At 42.7% G+C, this 16,077-nt stretch overlaps 1 protein-coding gene across 1 annotated transcript; it reads left to right on the top strand.

Moving 5' to 3' along the window:
* Nucleotides 1-2,399: 2,399 nt before the first annotated feature.
* Rpl38l3 (ribosomal protein L38 like 3) lies at nt 2,400-2,637 on the top strand. Its single transcript, XM_039100501.2, has one exon. The coding sequence runs from the start codon at nt 2,425-2,427 to the stop codon at nt 2,635-2,637; it is 213 nt and encodes a 70-aa protein (XP_038956429.1). The 5' UTR covers nt 2,400-2,424.
* Nucleotides 2,638-16,077: the final 13,440 nt, after the last annotated feature.

Consider the following 16,077-nt stretch of genomic DNA (forward strand, 5'->3'; position numbering starts at 1 on the left):
ACAGGGACGTTGGAGTAGGCCAACACAAAGGGCCTGGGTAGAAGCTGTTCTGGTTAGCTCACCAGCTCTCCTGCATCTCCATGCACCAGAACCAGCTCTTTTGCTTTGCCCAGGGGAGGGACAGGTCCAGCTTCCCCAGAACCCTTGGGGCTGGTTGTCCTGTGTCCACCTCACTAGAGCCAGTTCTATTGTGCTGCTCAGTACAGTGTAGGGCCTGTTCTTCCGAGTGCTGCACCTAGCAAGGAGTGGATTTTTTAATTTGTTCTTTTCAGCTCTAGTTAGTCCTCTTTGATGTTTTTATTGAAACCTGGATTTAGACAAAAAGTAGAAATATTGAGGAGGAATCAGGCTGAAAGGAATATGAAGTTGAGAAACTACATGTAGAGTCCAACTACACAATTCAGGGATGTTCTTAAATGTGGAATGAATCATGTTGAAGATACGGTATCAGAACATGAACATAAAGTAGAGGAAATGAACCATTCAATCAGAAAATATGGACAGTTTTTAAAACGCACAAAAGGAACTGAGGGATATCATGAAAAGACCAAATCTTCAAATTATATAGAATGAGGAGAATCCATGTCAAGGAATAGGCAGTATAGTCAACAAGATCATAGAGGAAAACATTCCCCAAATTAAGAACAGATATGCCCATATAGATACAAGAAGTACACAAGACCCAATGTACACAGAACTAGAAATGAAACTCCTCCCAGCATATAAACACTAAGTATATCAAACAAACAGACAGCATTGAAAGCAGGAAGAGAAAAATCACAATTCACATATTAAGGAACACTCAGGAATGTAATGTTGGAGCCAAGGCTTGTGCTAAAAGAGATGAGAAGGTGTTGGAATAAAGGGAGTCATCAAGATAAGAGCTCATCCAGTTAATACTGCACCTTGGAAAAATAAAAGGCCTAAGGAATCATCTGTTGAATCACATGTAATTCAAGGAGGGAGTCCAGGCTCCATTCTAAACAGACAATGGAACTTGGTAGCATCAGCCATATGGTTCTGGCTTTAGAGTCATGAAGGATACAGCAATAAAGGGGTTCTGGATTCTTCTTTTGTGGTTTAGGACAGCATCTGAAGCCAGATGTGTGGCAGGGGAGACCATGCATAGAGGCCTACAAAGGCTGTCCAATGAAGCTGTTAAAGTGAAGTGCCTTCAGCATTTGTGACCCCAAGGTATTGGACGTGTCATATCTGCCTGATGTCTCCTGAGGACAGCTACAATATGGAATGGAATCAGTTCAAGAAAGAGAAGTGTGTTCTAATCCACAAGGCAGGAAGGAATGGGAGAACTGAAGAGTCATCTAAGCCCTTTGTGACTGGACATAGACAACAGCTGGACTGGACAACAGCTGGAGTTTATCCTGGTGTTTTTTGCTCTTGCTTTGGTTCAGTATTTTCCCCACTATGCTCCTTTTCACCCTTTTGGAATTGTAATGCATATTCTATGCCATTGTATGTTGGAAGTGTATAATTTGCTTTTGGATTTCACAAAAGATTACAATTAAAGAGATTGCCTTGAGTCTCAGCAGAGACTTTAGACTTTTAAACAGTATTGAGACTATGAAAGACTATGTGAACTTTTGGAGGTGGAGTAAATGCATTTTGAATTGTGCTATGGCTGTAAGACTGTGGAGGCCAGGGAATGAAATATGGTGGTTAAATTAAAATGGCCCCCATAGGCTTGTATATTTGGAGGCGTGGTTTCCAGTTGGTGGACTGTTAAGAATGACTAGGAGCTGTGACATGTTGAAGGAGGTGTGGCATGGCTTTGTGGTGTCAAAAGCCCACATCAGGCCAAGTCTCACTCTCTCTCTGCCTTTTACTCATGGATCAGGATGTAAACTCACAGCTACCACTCCAGCATCATGCCTGCCAGTCTGCCATGATGTCCACCATGGACTAACTCTCTGAAACTCTAAGCCAACTCTTAATTAAGTACTTGAAATGTCACCAATATTCTTGGGTGTTTGATTACTTGACCTTTAGGTAGTGGTTGTTCAGGGAGGCTTAGGTTTGGCTCAGCAAGAGGAAGAATGTCCCCAGTGGTAGGTTTTGATGTTTCAAAAGCTTGCACCATTTACAATGTGCTTTCTCTCCCTTCTACTTGTGGATCCAGATGTGAATGTTCAGCTTGAAGCTTGGCACTCCAGCCACCACATCTGCCACCTAATGTCCCCACTATTATGCACAGTAACACTTTGCAACCCCAAAATAAACTTTCTTCTTTAAGTAGCCTTGGTCATGGCATTTCCACAGCAATGTAGAAGTAATTAATACAAACCAGAAAGGCAAATGCAAATGCTTCATATTATCCTTTGTGATTCCTAGCTCTGAACCTTTTTTATAAGAATATACAGGAACTTTTTTTCCCTGTGCTGACGCCAGAGCTGAGCACCCGTCGCCATGCCTCAGAAAATTGAGGAAATCAAGGACTTTCTACTCACAGCCCAGCGGAAGGATGCCAAATCTGTCAAGATCAAGAAGAACACGGATAATGTGAAGTTCAAGGTCCGCTGTAGCAGGTACCTTTACACCCTGGTTATCACAGACAAAGAGAAGGCAGAGAAGCTGAAGCAGTCCCTGCCCCCAGGTTTGGCAGTGAAGGAGCTGAAATGAACCAAACTTCTGCATGTGACTACTAAAAACCCTGAAAAGTAAAAAAAAAAAAAGAATATACAGGAACATAATTTTATATTTACTTACAAACACATATGTAATGTATACTGTAGTGTATGTGTATACAAACTCACACACATATATGCACATACAAGTGAAATTACACCTGTAGTGACAATTTTGGCATTTTGTTTCTTTAAAAAGACACAAAAATATTATAAGAATATATTTTCATTTTAGTCCCAGGTGTAGAATGTGCTTTGAATTGCCCACAGCAGTGGCTATGATTTGCCTCGTGCTTGAGCAGGGGTGTGATTCTGCCAGCAGCAGATAGTTTCTGCAATTGTGTGACATTTAGAATTCTGGAAACTTTTCAGAGGGTATATAATTGCTAGGACCCTGAGAGGCAAGGTCCTGGTGGTTGGTTGTTGGTTGATGTGGAAACTTAAGGGTTCTTTGGAAAGTCAGTTGTGTTGGATGGTGCTTTGGTGGGACAAACATGTGAAGGTGTGTTTTCTAAAATGGACACAGGTGGAAGGTTAAGGCAGACTCCTGGGGTAGACATGTGAAGAAACATTTTGATGCAGCAGACACAAGTAAAAGGACATTTTGCTAAAACAAGCACGTGAAAGGACATGTGATGAAGGATTCTTCAATAATGACACACATATATCGGTCCACCTAATACAGTGTAGTCGAGCTCCATTTGTCAGGACTCCATAGAGAGAAATACACCAAAAACAAAAAAACAAAAAACAAAACAAAGCAAAAAACCCAAACTTCTGGTGGTGTGCTGTGACTTCTTGCCACTTGTGCAGACTCAGGCTGATATCAGCAGAGACAGACACTAGTCCTGAGACAAGACATGTGCTGAGGAAAGATCCGTGGAGGACACAAGATGTTTGGAGAGTATAAATAGGACTCGACAGACAGTGACCGAGGCTGAGCTAGCTTTGCTTATAGAGCTAGCTGTGCCATGCTTGCTGGTCTCTTGTCTTCACTTTGCTGAGAGAGGCACAGCTGACAAATTCTGCTGTTCTTACTGGTCCATCCTGCTGACTCCTGCTGCAGCTAAGGCTGATTTGTGTTTGCTATCTGCCTCTACCAAACTAGACTGCTGGTATATCCACAAAGTGTTTGCAAGTAGATCGAGCTGCTGTTGAACTGAACTGAACTGCTGATTTCCTGACAACACAGATCCCTTTCTACACAGGTCCATTTCTCCCATATCCTTTCATTTCCATTACCTTTGGTGGGTGGTGGGCTAGAAAGAGGGTTAAAACATTTAAGAACCATCATTAAAACTAAGATTTAAAAAATTAAAATAATAGTTGGTTGCTGTTGATCACTCTTTGTTAAGTAGTCATGCACAGAGAAGAAAGAAGAAATTAGATATCCTGACAGTGAAGATCAAACTTGCCCGCAAGAAACTTGACAGCCCTATTAAGCAGAAAGTAGCATAATGATAACATTGCTCCCTTTCCTTTCTATCCTTTTTTCCCACTCCTATCTAGTGGTAGGGCATTGGAAGAGTGAGAAAAAGACGAAGAATGGTGGAAGAAAGAAAAACCCAGAAAGTAGTCAATGTAAATACATGTCATGCATGTCCTTTTGGGTCTGAGTTACCTCACTCAGGATGACATTTTCTAGTTCCATCTAGTGCCTGCAAAACTCATGATGTTCTCATTCTTAATAGCTAATTAGTATTCCATTGTGTAAATGAATGACATCGTCTGTATCCATTCTTCCATTGTGAGACATCTGGGTTGTTTCCAGGTTCTGGCTATCACAAATAAGGCCACAGTGAACTTAGTGGAGCCTGTGCCCCTGTGGCATGTTGGGGCATCTTCGGGGTATATTCCCAAGAGTGGTATAACTGGGTGTTCAGGTAGATCTATTTCTAATTTTCTGAGGAATCTCAAGATTGATTTCCAGAGTGGTTGTAGCAGTTTACAATCCCACCAACAATGGAGGAGTGTTCCTCTTTCTCCACGTTCTTGCCAGCATCTGCTGTCACCTGAGTTTTTGATCTTAACGATTCTGATTGGTATAAGATGGACTCTCAGGGTCATTTTGCTTTGCATTTCTCTGGTGACTAGGTCATTCAAGACTCCTCTGTTGTGAATTCTCAGTTTAGTTCTATACCCCATTTTTTGATTGGGTTGTTTGGTTTTTTGGAGGTTAACTTCTTGAGTTCTTTATATAGTTTGGATATTAGTCCTCTATTGGATGTGGGGTTAGTGAAGACTTTTTTCCCAATCTGTAGGTTGTCGATTTGTCCTAATGACTATGTCCTTTGCCTCACAGAAGCTTTTCAGTTTCATGAGTCCCATGTGATGGTTTGCATATGCTTGGTCACACTTCCCACTTGACAATGGCCTGAACCTCGGAACCTGTAAGCCAGCCCCAATTAAATGTTGTCCTATATAAAACTTGCATTGATCATGGTGTCTGTTCACAGCAATAAGACCCTAACTAAGACAGTCCCATTTATCAATTTTTAATCTTAGAGCCTGAGCTAAGTGACAGGCCCAAATTGGGATCCAGCACAAGGGGAGGCTCCAAGGACTGACACTATTACTGATGCTATGGTGTGCTTACAGACCATACGGTGTGCCTCCAAGAGGCCCAACAAGCAGCTGACTGAGACAGATGCTAATACTTACACCCAGCCAATGGACAGAAGACGGGGACCCCTGTGGTTGAATTAGGGAAAGACTGGAAGAAGCTAAGGAGGAGGGTGACCCTATAGGAAAACCAGCAGTCTCAATTAACCTGGTCCCCAGGGATCTCTCAGACACTGAGCCACCAACCAGGCAGCATAGACCAGCTGATATGAGGCCTCCAACACATATACAGCAGAGGATTGCCTGGTCTGGCCTCAGTGACAGAAGAAACACCTTGAGAGTCTTGAGACGCCAGGGAGGAGGGAGATCTGGTAGGGTGGGGTGGGGACATCCTCTTGGAGGAGGAATGGAATGAGGAAGTGTCAGAGGGTGGACCCGGAAGAGGATAACGACTGGACTGTAAAAAAATAAAATAAAATAAAAGATCCTATTGCTGGCAATACCAAACAATTCAGATACAGGACTTGTAGAAAGTGGAACTGAAGTGAGAAAAATTTATTCAATAATTGCTGACCCAGCCTTGAGCTATAATTGAACCTGCCTATCAGGTACGCAGAGCTCTTACAGGGACTTCTGCTAACCTGCATTGTTCTGTTTCTGTAACCACAATGCTTTCTGCTCCCCAAACAGAAACACCATGGTGACACAACTGTGCCTTACTAAAAGTTCATGGCCTGCCGTGCTTGCTAAGAGCCACTAGAACTATGGCAATGGAATATACTAAACTTGAAGTGTTTTAGCCCCTGTTTTCTCAGCTTGGGGCCCCCTCTTTTGACTTGTAGTCAAAGAGTGGGTGTCCCTAGCTGGTTCTATGTGGGTCAATAAAAACTTCTAATTCATATTAAGTGTGTCCTGGTCTCAGGACAGCCCAGCTACACCAGAAGCCTTCTCCCCAGGATCTAATGCTCATAATAGTTGAAGGTGCTGTGCAAGCTGCCAAGGGATAAAAGCAATTACCCCTACCCAGCTGTAAAAGCTGAGAACCACAACAATGACCAGAAGGGCAAGCGATCCCTAATGGTGCAATTATTGCTTAATACCAACTTGTCACAAATTGTAATCACCTCAGTAGGGAGTCTTAATAGATGCAGGATGACTCACCCAATTGCAAATGACACCTTCTAGTAGCAGTCCAGTTAAAAAGTGTACAAAAGAAGGAGAATGGTTTCACTTTCACTTTCCTGACCTTCCCTCTTGCCAAGGACTTTATTTACTCTTTTGTTGCTGTTGATTCGTTCACTGATACGAGAACCAGTGTTTCCAGATTCCATCATGAACTAAGAATGGCTCGCTAGGAACCTTCCAGGTTTTCATCACTAGGCGAGTCAATTACTAGAGGAGAACATACCTCAACTATAAAAATATGAAGTAGACAACATTTGTTTTAAAAAGTGATGTTATGACACAAAGCCATCTACATAATGAACAGTGAATGAAAAATTAGTATCCATGAACAGTAAAAAGTCCTATCTCCACTTAGAAAAATTACAAGGTATTAATGGTAGTTTAATTGCCAAGACATGTTTTTAAAACTATAGCTTTTGGGAAAGAATTCAATGGAGTAGAACATGTTTTCAGCACTTACAGAATTTCCTTACAAGGAGTTCACTGCCCACATGCTGCCAATTTCTCTGTGAAGATATAGCTGGGAGTCTTCACTCTCTTCTATACCTATTATCCTTAGGTTTGATCTTCTCATTGAGTCCTGGATTTCCTGTATGTTTTGGACCAGTAGCTTTTTCCGCTTTACATTATCTTTGACAGTTGAGTCAATGATTTCTATGGAATCTTCTGCTCCTGAGATTCTCTCTTCCATCTCTTGTATTCTGTTGGTGAAGCTTGTATCTACAGCTCCTTGTCTCTTCTTTTGGTTTTCTATATCCAGGGTTGTTTCCATGTGTTCTTTCTTGATTGCTTCTATTTCCATTTTTAATTCCTTCACCTGTTTGATTGTGTTTTCCTGGAATTCTTTCAGGGATTTTTGTGTCTCCTCTCTATAGGCTTCTACTTGTTTATTTATGTTTTCCTGCATTTCTCTAAGGGAGTCTTCATGTGTTTCTTGAAGTCCTCCAGCATCATGATCAAATGTGATTTTAAATCTAGATCTTGCTTTTCTGGTGTGTTTGGATATTCAGTGTTTGCTTTGGTGGGAGAATTGGGTTCTGATGATGCCATGTAGTCTTGGTTTCTATTGCTTGGGTTCCTGTGCTTGCCTCTCACCATCAGGTTGTCTCTGGTGTTACCTTGTTCTGATATTTCTCACAGTGGCTAGACCGTCCTATAGGCCTGTGTGGCAGGAGTGCTGTAGACCTGTTTTCCTGTTTTCTTTCAGCCAGCTATGGGAACAGAGTATTCTGCTTTCGGGCGTGTAGTCTTTCCTGTCTACTGGTCTTCAGCTGTTCCTGTGGGCCTGTGTCCTGAGTCTACCAGGCAGGTCGCTTGGAACAGAAAAGTTGGTCTTACCTGTGGTCTCGCAGCTCAAGTTGCTCATGGGGGGCTGCTTTTGAGCTCTCGGTGAGGGCAGCAACCAGGAAGGCCTGCGCCACCTTTTCTGGGAGCCCCCGTGCACCGGGGTCCCAGATGGCGTTAGGTGTTTTCTTCTGGAGTCAGAAATGTGGGCAGAGTGCAGTCTCTTCTGGCTTCCCAGGCGTGTCTGCCCCTCTGAAGGTTTAGCTTTCCCTCCCACAGGATTTGGGTGCAGAGAACTGTTGACCCGTTCCCTTCAGGTCCGGGCGGTGTCTGGACTGAGGGGGATCTGCCGTTCGAGTGCCCCTATCTTCTGGTTCCCAGAGGCCATATACAGTTTCCTCTTGGGCCAGGGATGTGGGCAGGGGTGGGCAGTATTGGTGGTCTCTCCTGCTCTGCAGTCTCAGGAGTGCCCACCTGTCCAGGCGGTGAGGTCTCTCTCCCAAGGGGTTTGGGAGCAGTGAGCTGCGGGCCAGGATCAGCGAGGTTGGGAATCCCGCTAAAAACTGGAAGTATCCGGTCCCAGACGAATTTTGCCTCTGATTGTCCTGAGTCCACCAGGCAGGTCACTTGGAGCAGAAAAGTTTGTCTTACCTGTGGTCCCACGGTTCAAGTTGCTTATGGGGAGCTGCTTTTGAGCTCTCGGTGAGGGCGGCTGACTTTGCTTTCTTAAAGTAATAAAATTTCTAGTTGTATTAAAACTACAGTTAAGTGTAGCTATCACTCATCATCAAATAAGCGTTTTCCTTTCAGAGACAATTAAAGTCGGCCACAACTGACAAAAGTTCAGGGAAGAACTGAGTGTATAGTGCCCACCTCCAGTTGACAGAGCTATAGCACAATCCCTACACTTAATTCTCGGGGAACAACATGGAAGAAGGTCCATAAAGATTGTAAGAGTGTGAGGACCAGGATACCTGTTATTATATAAGACGATAGCACCTTTTATACATAATAGGAAAACTGTACCTATGAGCTTGAAACAATATGATCAACTAAACAAGACCTGCACAAGGATAACGCCCATGACATGGACAGGGGAATCTCGCAAGGCCCCACCTCAATGGATGAAGAGCTATAGACAATAATGACCTCTGAGAGAGAGAGCTTTGGTCTTCTCCAAGGACCCCCACCTCTGTAAGTTATCCAATCCCAAATTGTCTTACCTAAACACATATACATATGAACAACATTAAATGGACTCAGTAGATTGTATTTATGTATACATGTTGAAGTTTGGTCTTTTGCTATGTATTGTAATGCTAAATCCTGGCTGCAAAGGCATGGTTGCCCCCAAGGTCACAAGAATCCTCACATATACCAAATGATGCTATATGGCCTTGTTCCTTAATTTAAAACTACTGGTTGAATTAAGATGCCCACAGCCTATAGCTGCACAGAAGAGGGGTAGGTGGGGTTATGGTTACTGGGCTTAGGGACTGAAGAGGACTACAAGCGGGAGAGAAGAAGGTGGAGAGGGGAGATGACACTATGAGGTAGGTAAATCATGAAAATATGGCCACGAGAGCTGGCTAATTGGAGTAAAGAGTGGCTCAGATGTCATAACTCAGGGTTATTGAAAGGGAAGTAGATACTAATAGGTTAGAGAGTATATATCTGTCTAGCTCAAGAGCTATAAAGGCTTACATAAATATAAAGATATTGTGTCTTTTGTCTGGGAAGTGAATAAGGTGGTATATAAATCCTTAATTGGGATTAAGTATTTACATATGTACTATATTGTAGTACATATGTTTGTTTTATTGTATTATTATATGTATTACAGTGTGCGTGTGTTACTTTGAATATGTTTGGCCCAGGGAGTGACACTATTAAGAGATTGGCCTTGTTGAAGGAAGTGTGTCATTTTTCTGGTGGGCTTTAAGATCCTCCTCCTAACTGCCTAGAGGCAAGTCTTCTCCTGGTTGCCTTCAGAACAAGATGTAGAGCTCTCAGCTCCTCCAGCTCCATGTCTGCCTAGATGGTGCCATGCCTCCCACCATGATGATGATGGACTGAACCTCAGAACCTATAATCCAGCCCCAATTAAATTTGCCTTGGTTGTGGTATCTCTTCACAGCAATGAAACCCTTCGAAGTGTGTGTGTGTGTGTGTCTGTGTGTCTGTGTGTCTGTGTGTCTGTGTGTGTCTGTGTGTCTCTGTGTGTGCCACAGAAGAAGTTGGAGGAAAAGAGGCAGGGGAGGAACTGGTATACATGCAATGCTCATGTATGAAATTCTAAAAATAGATTAAATTAAAAGTTAAATAAAATTATTGATATGAACATTCCTTCCCACACAACACAAAAGAGAGGTCGCGGCCATGGCAAAATAATTTTTCTCCATTTGGGCCTTTGGTTTGGATAGACTACACCTAAGATTTTGAAGAGAGGGAGAGACAGGGTGGAGGAGAAGAGAGGAGAGAGAGGAGAGAGTGGAGAAAGAAGAAAATCGGGATGATCTAGAATAACCTCTCCCTTAAAAAGAAAAGTGTGGGGTTGAGGATTTAGCTCAGTGGTAGAGCGCTTGCCTAGCAAGCGCAAGGCCCTGGGTTAGGTCCCCAGCTCCGGAAAAAAAAAAGTAAAAAGAAAAGTGTGGTGATGTGTTCCTCTGGCTTCTTGCTAAGCAGTCAGAATTACATGCAGAGAGGTGGAATCACCCACACCAAGACATCATCACTCCTCCATCATAGAATCAGATTCTGGGCACTTCAAAAAGGTCACAAGTTTTACAATATATTCACATACAAAAAACAAGGAAAGGCAAATGGATTAGCTTTTTCTAAAAGCTTAATTTCCAAAGGCTCCTTCTTCACAGGACTGATAACACTTCACGAACTTTCAGCAGTAACATTGGAGAGATTTGGTGCTGGGAAACACTTGTTTTCATCAGGGTCAAAGTCTGATCTGGTAGATAGCCTTTATTCTTCTGTTGTCTACTTTTTCCTGGTGCCCCCCAGAACAAATACTTAAATGGATGTATTATCACTTTCTAGCTAACTATAAAGTCAAAACACTTGTGAATCCATGCCTGCTTTTTCTAAGAATGGCAGAAATGTCTAACTGTAGCTATTTTATACGGAATATTATTTGTATAGTTTTACAGTTTAGGGAAGTGAATAAAGAGGTTCTGTGGAAATTGCAAGTGCCTGTTTCTGAGGAAATGCAACAGCACTGTTGATTGGTTGCCATATTGTGCTGCAGTTGGAGTGGGTTTCCCTAACTGGCTAAGTTTCTAATTATTTTTTAAAAAAATTATGTATTAGTTTTATTTTGTATGGGTACTTGTGTGTACATATGGAGGTCAGTTTTCCCTCTACAGTGTGCGTCTCCAGAGCAAATTCAGGTCATCAGGCTTGAATGAATGTGTATTTTGACACGAGCATGGACTGGCAAGTACTCTGAGACCAATTGGCCCATGATGAATGGGCAAAGTCATTAACCAGGCTCAAGAGACATGAGCAAGCTTTCCTGGGGAGTCCTAGTATGAGTGTTTATGAAGGACTAATCAGTGTGTGCAAAGACTAACAACTGCAGTGTCCTCCTTCAAGATGTTTACAGCCTGAGACCGCTCTGCTATGGAGACGAGCTAACGGCTCTCCCTGTGTAGTGTATAATAAACAACTCCATGTTGTAGTTGTAGCAGTCAGAAAACTTCACCTGCGTCCAGCTTCACTCTGAGCCTATCGTTTCTTCATCCCTAGGCAGGATTCCAGGACTCAAGCAGAACTGATCAGATCCCCTTAAACTAGTTTCTATTTTCCATTGTTTATTTTTGCCCCTTTGCTAGTGCCTCCTTTTGTGCTGGCAAGGCCTACGGCAAATTCTGGTAAAGAATTAGATTTGCTTGCTGTTGCAGCCTGAATGGACACATTTCTTAGAGAAAGAGTGTTTCTGCTTGGAGGGAAGGGTATCCTGGGACACGGAATCTCAGGGACCACAAAGCTCTGAGGTGGGACAGTGTCCCAATGGAAAGGCATCCTAAGTACGGGGGCCAGAAAGTGCACAGCTCTGAGAGGAAACCTCCTCAGCAGAGGTGTGGCAGTTCCCAGGAGAGGGTACCCCCAGTTGACCCTTAGCTCCTCTCCTCTTTGCTTCTTCTCTTCATTGCTTCTTTTATTTTGGTTCCTTCCAACGGGAGTCACTCCAGGCAGAAAATTTCATGAGATTTTTGGAGGGCTCAGGGTATGGAGGAATGAATGAGCAGTGGGGAATTGGACAAAGGGGCGCTACTTATGTAGGATTTCTGAGGGGGGCAGAGCTTTTCAGGGACGATAGTTCCAGAGTGAGGATTGGTGGGACTCCAAGTCCTGAGCTTGGGCAGCTCAGGGATTGGTAGGTTTTTGTGGGACGCTCAGGGATTGGTGATTTTTTAAACCCTCTTTTTCCTGCATCAGACCCATGCAGTGTGGGAAGTCCTTTCCAGCTGCAGCAGGCTTTTGCTGAGGCACCATCTCTGTGTGGCTGCTGGGGTGGTTGAAGGGGAGGTGCTGCCGCTGTGGACAGACTCTGGGGCAGTTCCTGCAGTAGTGTTTCACTGAGGCTGTAGACTGAGGCAGGAAAGAAGGTGCTGCCACTGTGAACAGCTTCTCATGCTGGCAATAAACTGAAGGAAGAAAGGCCATGTGCCACTGTGAACAGTTCCTGTAGCTCCTGTGATGGCTGAGGGGTGAAGAGCTATTGTGGTGCGGCCATTTTAAGCAGAGCCGCCATTTTGGACAGTTCCTGTGGGACATTTTACTGTAGTGGTGTCCGGAGGCTGAGGCTGGAAGAACTGGCTGGCCCCTGCTTTGACGGCTTTTGCTGCGCAGCAGCTTTTGTGGCATGCAGCCTTACCAAAACATATTTAGGAAAAGAAATGACAAAAGAGTAAATGTGCCACTTGTATATGTCTACACAGGAAAAAAAAATAGGGCAGGAATCATTTTAGAACTCCAGCCCCAAGCAGTTGCCTCCATCTGAACTTCTAGCTGCTCAAATTTGCCTCCATGGCACTGTCTCCAAAACCTTAGTGAGCCTGCCTCTTTGGGAACAGGTTCTACAGGTAAATTCCTCTCCAGTACTTGTTGGCTCTCTTTGAAATGTGGGGAAATGCTTAATACTCACCATTAGAAAAAGACATACACATTGAAAAGTTGCTCTGAGAATTAGATAATGTGATAGCTAGACAACTGATGACATCCAATAAACACTAAAATACAAGACTAAAAGCGTGATTGGTAGTATGAGAAGCTTCGCTAGGCACTTTAAGTCAACAGTTTTGGTGTCCAAATTAAAAATGATGCCTATTGGGGCTGGAGAGATGGCTCAGTGCTTAAGAGCACTGGTTACTCTTTCAGAGGACCTGGACTCGGTTACCACCCCTATATGGCAGCTCACAGCCGTCTGTAACTTCAGTTTCAGGGGATCTGACACTCTTTTCTGACATCTGAGGAGTCCTACACACACATGGTGAATGAACATACACTCTGGTACACACATGCATGTAAAATAAAGTTTTCAAAAGTTCTGAGCATCAGCATTATGAAGTTTGAAAATTGGTGAAAAGTCCAGATACCTTGAGCAGGGTTTGATAAATCTGGGAAGATTATAGACTTCATTTTAATTTTTTGAAAAGATTTAAATTCTTATATATTTTTTCTGCACACACCCCTTCCTCTACTTCTACTCCTTCTAGTTCCTCTGCACTTCTGGTCCCATCTGTGTCCATACCCTTTCTGTGTCTTCATTAGAAACAAACAGGCTTCCAAAGAATAATAAAATATTTTAAGATTAAATCTTCAGTCATTGGTCTGTTTTGTGTATTCTGGCTATGGAATTGGGGGTCTTATACATGCTAATAATTCTGTTATTTAGAATATTAAAACTATGAAGGCCAGGTATGGGGTTCATTCATGCCCTGAATACAATTAACCTTAGAACGTACAGCTAGATTGCTAACAGCCTATTACAAATGTAAGCCTTTTCAAGTGATAGCAAGCTTTATATTAAGTACTCTGTAAATTAATCCTCAGTGAGGTAGGAGTATGACCATCCTGCATTCTATGGGTAAGTTGAGACTTTAGCTAATTTTCCCAGGGCTACAGGACATGGCCGAGTATTTCCATTCACATCTTTTATTCTGAAGTTCTCTGTACTCTTAATCCGGCTTCTTTATGACCTCATTTGGTTTTTAGAATTTCTTCAAGTCCTAAGCTAGTCTGATTGTGAGGTGTGATTTTTTTTGAAGATTATTTATTGTATATGAGCACACTGTAGCTGTCTTCAGACACACCAGAACAGGGCATCAGATCCCATTACAGATGGTTGTGAGCCACCATGTAGTTGCTGGGAATTGAACTCAGGACCTCTGGAAGAGCAGTCAGTGCTGTTAACCGCTGAGCCATCTCTCCAGTCCCAGGTATGATTTGAGACCAAAAAAAAAAAAAAAAGGCATTGGTTTTGACCAGCTAGTCAATGAGATTTTTAAAAGGATACATCTATGTATAGGAATTAAAGAATATAAGTATCAATGTGTTAAATCACTTTTGGACATTACCAAATACACTTTAGGATAGACCAACTAAATTAAATAAGCATTCATTCTAGCAGGTTAAATGTGTTTTGGAATCAGTTCCAGGGCAGGAATTTTCCAAAAGTCTGAAGTAAAATCTTTCCTGTATTTTATTCTATAAAGTCTGGGCAAAATTTGGAGGTTCAGGGAGTTGAATCCAGGGCGTTGTGCAGGCAGGCACTATAGGCCTCAGTTACGGCTTGACTTGAAATGTGAAATAACTAGAGGTTTGAGCCACCTTTTTAGTATGCCAGCCAGATTACTGGAATCCAAGTAAATGCCCTTTAAAGTTAGTAGCCTTGAGCTGCCATACGTCTTTGAAGAATGTTATTTGCTCAGAGGATACTTGTTTAAATTGCTTTGGGAACACTTTCATGAGCTCCAATAGAGCAATCCTATTCAGCTGGTTCACTTGCTACCTTTCTGGTCAATCCTGCTGTTTCCAATGATGACCTTTATCTCAATGGATATTTACCACTTAAGGTGTGAAAACCATTCTAAAGGCAAGTGCAAACAAACCGTTTCCAAATAATTGATGCAGCAGTTTGGACTAAGCAAATGGCTGCTGAGGGGAAGACTTGAAGATCATGTCTCATTCAACATTTGAAACACCAAGATGAACAGTCTCTAACACAGGGAAGCAGGCTTTTCAGTAGTTGTGTAGACAGATGATACTTGCAAACCCTGAACGATCTATGTGCCATAATTATTTCCATTCAAACACATAACCGGGAGCTCACATACTTGAGTGGATGGAGCACTGAAGGAAATGGGATGAACAAGGGATCATCTGAATTTCCAGTTCAGAAACATTGCTGAACTTCTCACTGGATGGCCCATGACTGTGGCACATCTAGAGTAGGTAGGTGGTGACTATATTGCCTGGTGTAGTTTTAGTGGGTATGATGCAAATGGCACCACTATTTAAAAGCTGACCCATGGCTATGCAGACACACCTTTTCTGCTGACCCACCAACATCAGAACTAAATAAGCCTCATTAAAAAAAAATGTGTGTAGGTGACAATGAGTTTTGAAGAATGCCTTGTGATGCAGGTCTGTAATCAAAGCTACTTACTTAGAGGCTGAGGCTGTAAGAATTAGAAATCCAAGGTCAGACTAGGGAACAGCCTCAACATTAAGAAGTCTGAGGAGTCAAGCTCAGCACTAGAGAGTTTGCCTAGCATAAACTGAGGCCCTGGGCTCAACACCCAACTTCTAAAAAGTTGAATTATCACACACTAAAAACCCTAGAAAGTTGTTGACACAAAGGGTAGACTTCACCAAGACTGTACTGAGGAACCGAGTCTGAATATCAATAGAGACCTCTGCAGGGATCACAGGAATTTAAACACTGCCAGCTTAAGGTGTGTAAAGTTCTACCACCTATCACTGTGTGATAATGTGCTTAAAAAGAGTCAACTCAATGGAAGACTTACACATTTGAGACAAGATGGAGCACAAGCACGCACTCACCCATTCTGTCCAGGGAGGTCCAGCAAGACAGTAGTCAGGGCAGAAAACAGCAAAGACCCACCTACTTCAAATGTTACTAATTGTCCAGATTCTTGGCATATACCTTCACCTTTTTATATCAAAGATTAAGCTATTCAACCAAAGAGAGAGACTGAAGCCAAATAACAAAATCCATCTGTTCACACACAGAGCAGCCAAGGCCACCAGAATCAAGATTGCAGTGAGTCCTCCTTGAGTCTAAAAATTGCCCATGACCAGTTTAAAGCACAGAACCTTAGTTTCCACCTTTAAAAACCCCAAGGATGAAAAAAAGCACAAATGA

The sequence above is a fragment of the Rattus norvegicus genome, chromosome X (assembly GCF_036323735.1).
Source record: "Rattus norvegicus strain BN/NHsdMcwi chromosome X, GRCr8, whole genome shotgun sequence".
Taxonomy (NCBI): domain Eukaryota; kingdom Metazoa; phylum Chordata; class Mammalia; order Rodentia; family Muridae; genus Rattus; species Rattus norvegicus.